At 46.1% G+C, this 8,204-nt stretch overlaps 2 protein-coding genes across 3 annotated transcripts in view; one reads left to right on the top strand and one right to left on the bottom strand.

Moving 5' to 3' along the window:
* cfdp1 (craniofacial development protein 1) overlaps positions 1–5,084 on the bottom strand; it is a 52,694-nt gene extending 47,610 nt beyond the window's left edge. Inside the window, exons 1-6 of one of the 2 annotated variants that reach the window (XM_035417477.1) lie at positions 5,000–5,084; positions 4,712–4,805; positions 4,189–4,330; positions 3,381–3,630; positions 2,107–2,228; positions 287–400 (exon numbers count right to left, since the gene is read on the bottom strand). In XM_035417477.1, the coding sequence (XP_035273368.1) occupies positions 287–400; positions 2,107–2,228; positions 3,381–3,630; positions 4,189–4,330; positions 4,712–4,778 (695 nt within the window). In that variant the 5' untranslated portion in view covers positions 4,779–4,805; positions 5,000–5,084. Of the gene's footprint in view, positions 1–286; positions 401–2,106; positions 2,229–3,380; positions 3,631–4,188; positions 4,331–4,711; positions 4,869–4,999 lie in introns of those variants that run through there. The other variant, XM_035417475.1, reaches the window with a different exon arrangement.
* Positions 5,085–5,251: 167 nt separating this feature from the next.
* Positions 5,252–7,591, top strand: tmem170a (transmembrane protein 170A). Its single transcript, XM_035417478.1, has 3 exons — positions 5,252–5,494; positions 6,524–6,694; positions 7,311–7,591. Exons 1-3 carry the CDS (start codon positions 5,416–5,418, stop codon positions 7,439–7,441), a joined length of 381 nt encoding a protein of 126 aa, XP_035273369.1. The 5' UTR covers positions 5,252–5,415; the 3' UTR covers positions 7,442–7,591.
* Positions 7,592–8,204: the final 613 nt, after the last annotated feature.

The raw sequence follows: 8,204 nt of genomic DNA, 5'->3' as shown, positions 1-8,204 counted from the left end.
AACCTCGATGAAGAGATTACAGCAAATAGGGCCAACAGCATGAGTATCTGATGGACGGCATGGGAGGTAAAATGCTGTTATTTTTTTAGCGCTAACCCTACCTAGCCACCTTGCTAGGAGTAATTGTAAAGGAACTTTTTGTGGTTATGGTACTCCGCACAGGATAAATGCGCTTGTTTTTTTCGAGGGATTTTGGGAACACTGTGTGTGGCAGCAGGCCTGCAGCTAAGGCTGGTCTTGGAGGGGGAGGGGGGGGGTGGTTGTAGACCTCTCTGAGCTTGGGTACCTGGGTCCGGGGTCGAGCGGCTGGCTCGGCGAAGGCTCCTTCATCGTCTCACTCTCCTGGATCTTCAGGAAGCTCTTGGCCTCTTTGGAGTCCGCCTCCACCTCCTTGGTCACTCTGAGAGAAGAGCACACATATAGCAGGAATAGGTCAGAGGTCGGGGGGTCAAGGGCCAAAACACAGCACTCCTCCCCTTTGCCGTGACCTTGCAACAAGGAACCCAATATTTAAACGGTGCCGGGAATACCGGCCATCCAGAACCTCAGGATCCCGGATTCCAGAATACTTTTAGGCGGGGAAGGAAGTTCTCGGGTTGCGTCGTTTGCATGATGTCACTGGAGAGAGAATCGATGCCACGAGTCCATTAGCGACCGGGCAAACCTGGGACGGGCGTGGTCCCGGTGGACCACACTGGCACACAGCTGGCGTTACACCACTGATGTCACTGCCCTGTATTGTACATGACCTCACTGCTGCACACACACACACACACACACCGTAACAGTAACAGTGGGAGGAATGTCATGTATTGAACACAACGGAGCAATGTTCAACTCTGAGCTGTTCAGTCTCGGGCCTGATCGATGGACCAATCACGGCAAATGGTTTTGATGTGACCTCTGAACTCTGGAGGCCCCTGGGGCTGAGAGAAAATGTGAGGGAACACCCGGACCAGAAATGTCACAGAGTGGGGAGGCATGGCTGTGTGTGTGTATGTGTGTGTGTGCGTCTGCGTGAGTACTGCATAATCTCCGTCCACAATTACACTCCAAAAACACGCCCCGGCCGTTTTAACGCCGTGTAACTGCCCCACCCTCGATGCCGGTCACTGTTTGCGCACCAATAAAGCTGAGAATTGCCTTTTTCCCCCTCAGCCTAGCTTTGAGGCCTCAAACCCAGTCACCTTCAGGGTGTGTAGACTGGAGCTGGCATTCACACAATACCCCCAAACACCTCCTTTTCAGAATACTGGACATCAACACCCTGTAATAAACCTCCCTGCTGTTCTCTCTCTCACCCCGCCCTCTCTCTCTCTCTCTCTCTCCCTCTGTCCGGCCCTCCCATTTCTCTGCCCTTTGCCCATCTGAACTACACGCAACCCCCCCCCCACCCCCCACCCCCCCACCTCACTCTGACTCTGACAGACACGTCCCGGATCGATAATGCAGCACACGCCGATATCACAGCCGTTCCAATGCTAAGTGCCAAATATCTCAGACAAAGGCCTCTTTCTTCTCTACGTGAATGTTAATTGTAATGAAAACGGACACACACACGCACGGACACACACACACACGTTCTCTCTCTCCCACTCTCTTTTACTTTCTTTTTTCACAAGAATAGAAGTCAAATATCTAAAGAGCCGGACCAAAAGTGTGTGTGTGTGTGTTTTGGGAAAGGGGGGGTGAGGTTCGTAGGTTAGCGCCTGCAATTATAGAAAATCCAAAGAGGCTGTTTTGCACTGACAGCAGTGATGTGACTTTGGTTGTAATCAGAACCACTCCTGTCTTCATCTGCAAGCCTAATCAACCCCAGCCATTATTCCTTTTATACAACAAGCCAGAAAACTTTGAGAAGATTCACATTAAAGTAATCCCAGCCCCCAAATTTTCTGCGCATGGGAAATCGGTCAAAGCTGTGGTAAACCTTGCAGTTGTGAGAGTACAACAGGTCAAATATGATTAATGAGGTTGGAACACAGACTAGGCATTCGCTTTCTCACTCATAGCATGGACTTGCGGTGCCCCCTGGTGGAAGACAACAACAACTACATGCAAACTGACATCATGCCAATGAAGTGGAAGTGCAGAATGTTGACTTACCTAACTTCTTCTCCAGCAAAGTCAAAAACCTTTGTTATTGTGATCTTGGAGGGCTCTTTGGCCTTGGGCTTCAGTTCTTGGGGCTGTGAGGGTGTATCAGTCTTTATATCCGGGTCTGAAGCCTGTGGACGCCAGAAAGGCCCAGTTAACCAACCATGACCAGATCCACTCTTGTTTAACAGCATTTCATATGATTTCACATGATGGAACTATATTGAGATGACACGTAGCACTGGAACTGAATAGAATGGGACACCATGAGGGAAACTGAATTATCGGGTCAGTTTAAACGTAATTCACGGCATTTTTTCACTCAGTCACAATAAACAGCTTGGAAGTCTGCGGACAAAATGAAGAGGGGTAAGTCTAGTTCAAACACCAGACTAAAGTCTTGTAAGTATAATTAATTATCCTTCATGCAGACCTCACTGTATAGTGTTTGAAGCAGTTAACTAGACTGAAGACTCATGCCTCTCCTGAGAAAATAAAAACTTTTTATAATCTCACCAGATTGTCATAACAGAAGGTTTACAATATGTACCAAGCAGGAAAAATCACATTTTCAGAAGATTTTTGGATCTACACCCTGACAATGGCTGTGTTAAGTCACTATGCAGATCAAGAACACTCTCCAGGATGTAGGCACAGATGTGTCAAAGACTAAAATAAAGAGAAGACCACACCAGCGTAACCTCAGAGAGTTCACTGCAAGATGCAAGCCACTGGTAAGCCTCAGGAACAGAATTGCCAGGTTAAAGTTCTACAAAACTGCTGAGTTCTGGAACAAACTCTTGTTGACAGATCAGGGGAGCATTAACCTGTACCAAAGTGATGAAAAGAGAAAAGTGTGAAGAAAGAAAGGAAATGTCACTCGGGGGGAAAAAGGCAAACAACAACAAACGACCAATGAAAGCGCACTGTGACCAACAAGCAGCCACGACGACCAATTTTTTTTTGTTGCAAATTAGTTATGTCAATCTGGTACAATAAACAATAAAGGAAGCAGGTCTTCATCAGTACTTCACTGGAACGCAGACGAGTCAAAAAAGTTTCCTGCCACACAAAATAAAATGATCACTTAATCTTTGAGGCATAAGCACGTGTGTGAGTTTCGATAGTTTAATTTCATACATTGATATAGGAATGAACCAGCACTGATGTGTACAGCTGTTCAAAAAATGAAGCCAGAATATCTGACCTGAGCAGAACCAGCACACAAAGCAGCTCTCCATGAATGGAGCTGTGCAGGCCCGCTCTAAGTGAAGCTGCAGTACCTGCGGGCTCTTTCCACTCGGCGCCGATTCTGACGCCGGGGTGGACAGTTTGGGCCTGGGACCGACGTCACTCAGGAAACTCGCCCACAGGTCGTCCGCCTTCTTCTTCTCCATTTCCTTCGGAGGACCAGGGGGTCCCTCGTCATCCTCACCATCCTCTCCCTCTGGCTTCTCTTGAGTGGCCTCCTCTTGCCGCGTACCACCATCCTCTTCTTCAGTCTCCAGCTTAAGCCCTCCTTTCTTCCTCTTCCTGCGGTGAAAGAAACAGCTTAAAGGTCAATTTAAGAGTGACCCTGAAGCTGTCCATAGAAAGAGACACATTTTAGCATGAAAATGAAATGCAACGTGTATCCGAGCGAACCTTGAAATTAATTTGACATTTTCTGGAAATACTGGCAAATTTCACCTGGATAAATGTTCAGCCAAACACAACTAGAGAGAATAATAAAAGTAGGCTATCAAAATTTACTTAGATTGGAAATTAACAAGGTTCGCCTGCATGCCTGCTTGGTGCAGAATCATAGATCAAAGGGGCACAGCGTTCTACATTATGTTCTCAAATCCATGGCATAATATTACAAATGATATCCACAGGGAGAGAGAAAGTAAACACAGTTATATAGCCATGTGTGTGAACATTACAGTTATATAGATTCCACAATTATATGAGAACTTAAGCCACAAAAGCGTGGTTAAAGGCCGGTTCCCACATTAGTACTCCTCGGGGCAGCCTTTACTGACACTTAGCCAGTATCTAATTTTGTTTAGCCTATGCTGTGAATGGTTTCAGCGCAACGTAAACTCTCACCTCACCCCAATGCCTTTAGCGCTCTGCTTCTTCTTCTTCTTTGTTGTCTTTACATCTACAGACTGTTGCTTACCGCTGTCTTCTGCGTCAAACCCCTCTTCCTTTTCGCACTCGTTCAAGTCATCTTCGCTCAGATTGTCATCTGTCAATAAAACGCAGCAACAGACCAAGCATCAGTTAGCTAGCCATATTCCACAATTGCACGGATGCGGTTGAAACTACCATCATCTGCAATACCAATGCCGGTGATTCATAATACCTTACATTTAACAGCGAGTGAGGCAAGATATCTTAACTTCCTGGTGTTACTAACTTGCTGGTTTATACACAGAAATAGTATACTGAGGATTTAGTTCACAATCTATTTATCTGACACCAAGGCATACAGAATCTCTATAGATAGCTTGATAAATTGTCCATCCTATTTGCCGACAATGCATAATGATATAGGCTAACCTAGCTAGCCCACTAATAAACACTTCCCACAATTGAACACACTTTTTAGCTAAGTAGCAAACCTTACCGGAAGGAACATAGTCCTCATCTTCATTTGAAGAATAATCATCTGAATCGTAATCCGAGTAGTTCATTTTTCTATCTGCAGCTGATTCTGTCGGCTGAAACAATAATAAACACAGAAAATGACGAGATGTTCCCGGAGGCCCACATGCGCATACAATGCGGACCCTTGTAACTACGGAAAGCTCATAGGTCCAAAGGAAACTTCGCCAAGATTCAGAACAGAACGTCGTTTCTTTGGAAGAAGAGTAAATGCAGCCCAAAGAAGCGAAGTTTTTGTATAGATACTTACCTCAATAGATATTACACAATTTACAGAATCTCAGCGTATAGTTTCATCAATTCCAGTAAATGTGAATACATGTTTTAATATAAACAGGTAGTTGTATATCTTGTTTAAACCGAAAATCTTGATTTCCACCCCGCCGTACTCTGATTGGCTCAAATATGTCAGATCAAGTGTTTACGCCAATCAAAACATTTTATTGAAATGAGGTTACTGTCGGTTACGCAGCGCGACGACGTGACGTAACATTCAAGTTTTTGTTTATGGAGTACGTCCGCGGACCACGTCCAGGAAGAGTGGGAACGTCAGATACTAACACGGAGCAAATGTCAGTTTTCTAATGGTGTTGTTTGCGTATCCGCGTTCTGCGCCAGGCTTGGTCTATAGTTAATGTCTCAGAAATCCAGGGCGGATACAGTGAAATGGGGTTTGTTCAGCAAATCCTCAGCTTGAATTTGCCGAAAGAACACGGTAACGTTACAGCGCTGACCGAGTTCTCAGGTAAGATTGATCCTCAACGTTAGCTATAACTTGGCTAGACTAATGTGTTTCATGAACTAGAGTTTTGGTTAACCACGTTGCCTAACTATAAATGCCATTCGCTAGGTAAGCACTGTGTTTTTCAAATTACCTTATTAGATTTAATATTGACAGCCGCGAGGCTGTTTGCCCGGCTACGCTAATGATAACTCGCTAGATAGCTAGCTAAGCAAAATGTTAACGTGAACGAGCTAGTAGTTCCTGGTTAGATTTAACGTTAGTAGCTAGCTAAATCTACGATGTTACGTTACGTCATAATGGCGTTTAATCGTACCGAGCTAATATGAATATGAACTGGTTTTTGCTAAAGGGCTAACTGTCAAGTTTTTACCATTGTAGGTATATCTAAGACTTAATATTAAATGGAAACATTGTACCACTGGCAACAGAGCAGTGTAACTGTTTCACATGCAACATTAACTTCTGCAACTGTTATTTGGTGTGTGTGGTGTTTGTGGAAGAGAGCAGAGCGGGGGGTGGGGCTGTGTGGATTGCGGGTGTTTACTACGGATCAGATTTGCTTCTGGTTTCACGTGTAAGACTGTAAAACAGGGAAGCTTGCTTACATAAATGCCATAATTATTCTCAGCATCCCGGATTATTTCTCCGACTCACAAGGGTAGAATTTAAGGTCATCACCATGGGGTGTATACCTCCAGTGGACTCAAGGTATTCACTGGACTCTCCTACAAGTGGTGGCGTGAAACAAGCATGTTTCAAAGTCAAACCTAAAATTGCACGATCGGTTTGTCTAATTACGACATATTTTCATCCATATTTACATGCAAGCTACAGCAAGGATCTAGTAAGTGAAGGTATGCGACTCCTACTTACGCACTGAAGCTTAACTTCGCAGTGCTGCTTGAGCTGCACTTTAGCGGGGACATGCAACACCAGCCATTAGTAGGGTATTTGTTCTATCCGAGCATTCGGAAAGGGCACTGTATTGTAATTCAGGCCATCACTTATTAATGACCCTCCTTCATTCAGAGATGTGGTACGGCGTGTTCCTGTGGGCGGTCGTCTCCTCTCTAGTGTTCCACCTGCCCGCCGCCCTCCTGGCCCTGGCCACGCTGCGGCGGCACAAGATGGCACGCTTCATGCCCATCGCCATCCTGCTGATGAGCATTTTGGGCCCTCTCTGCGGAGGCGTCCTCACCAGTGAGTACCCCCGAGACTCCACGCCCTGATTCCACTCTGCCTGTCCTTAGACTGCACTGCTTAATCCCAGTCCTCCAGCCTTTTCCTTTTAACCCTTTGAAGTTTTGGTTTTTTGGAATGCCGCCCCCCCCCCCCCCCCCCCCCCAGAACTCCACTGCTCTCAATTACCAGTTGTGATTGTTATATCAGCATTGGAATGTTCAGTTAAGAACATTCTAATGACATATTCGTGATCTCACATCTTAATCCCAGGTTTTGCACTCTGTTGCTTCTACACCACTAATCCCAGTCTTTCCACCAAGAACATAAGAATACGTGATGATGATAACAGGCTGTACAGCCCATCTAGACTCACCATTTACCTACAAAGTAGAGCACCCAGGACTGCATCAAGTTTGGAAATGAGCCACGCAAGGGTCTCTGCCTTCCCTGCATTTTTACTTGCGGCTATTCCATGCATTGACAGCAGTTTAGTTGCTCGCCTTTGTACTTAGATAATGATAATAATAATGTTGGATTGATAAATAAAATGTGTTGGAATATTGATGTGGCTTGTTTGTGCCAGTCAGAAGTGCCATTCTCTGCCTCAATCCCTTTTGTTTTTTGCACCCACCAGGCGCGGCAATAGCGGGGGTGTACAAAGCAGCGGGGAAGAAGATGATCCCCCTGGAGGCCTTGGTGTTCGGAGTGGGGCAGTCCTTCTGCGTCCTGGTCATCTCCTTCTTAAGGGTCCTGGCCACCCTATAGCATCTAGGAGGACGGCTGTCTCCGTCGCTGTTGCCGCGGGCAACGGGATACGGCAAGCGCCCCGCCGCAGGGGGACGTGATGCAGACGTACACCTGCCCGCACCGAGGCCTTACCCCTCAAAGTCCGGCCACGTCTTTCTCTCAAGGGGTCGCTGCTCTCTGAGCAGCCGGGGAGCTTAAGCTTTACTGAGAGCTGTTTTGAAGCCCCCCTCCCCTCCAGTCTCCCCTCTTTACCTCTGTCATAGTCCAGAAAACAGAACCAACTGCCTGCTTCGCAGTTCTGGCTTTGTTCCTATGTAAGACAGAAACTCATCACACACCCAGACCAGCTGAGAGCAATCAGTGGGCCACACATAAAGTAACGCTCATTAACTGCTTCAATTTAAAATGCAAATTTGCCTGTCAAAGACAGTCACTGGTCTACGTGCTATACAGACATCCCCCGTGTCGGAAACGCTTTTTACAGACTCAGGAGCCCGTTTGCAACTTATTGTGGAGTGACCAGTCAGTCTAGCATGTTTGGCTGGTGGAGGGCGACTTCATAAATATGTGATGCAACTTTCTGACTGAGTTCTAATGGATCGGCACATTGATTTTTTTCCTCATACAAAATACCTGCTTTTATTTGGACGAGACTCTCTGTATGACACTTGAACCAATCAGAGTCAAGCCGCCCTCACATCGGTCCAATCCAGCGCCAGCTCATACTGCAGTCTGGAGGAGATGGTAATAACTTTCCAGTTTCTCTTCTCTGTCTCTCAGT

This window comes from Anguilla anguilla, chromosome 5 (assembly GCF_013347855.1).
Source record: "Anguilla anguilla isolate fAngAng1 chromosome 5, fAngAng1.pri, whole genome shotgun sequence".
NCBI classification, from domain to species: Eukaryota; Metazoa; Chordata; class Actinopteri; order Anguilliformes; family Anguillidae; genus Anguilla; species Anguilla anguilla.
Note: the sequence above shows the minus strand (reverse complement) of the source record. Positions and strands in the feature narration are given on the sequence as shown.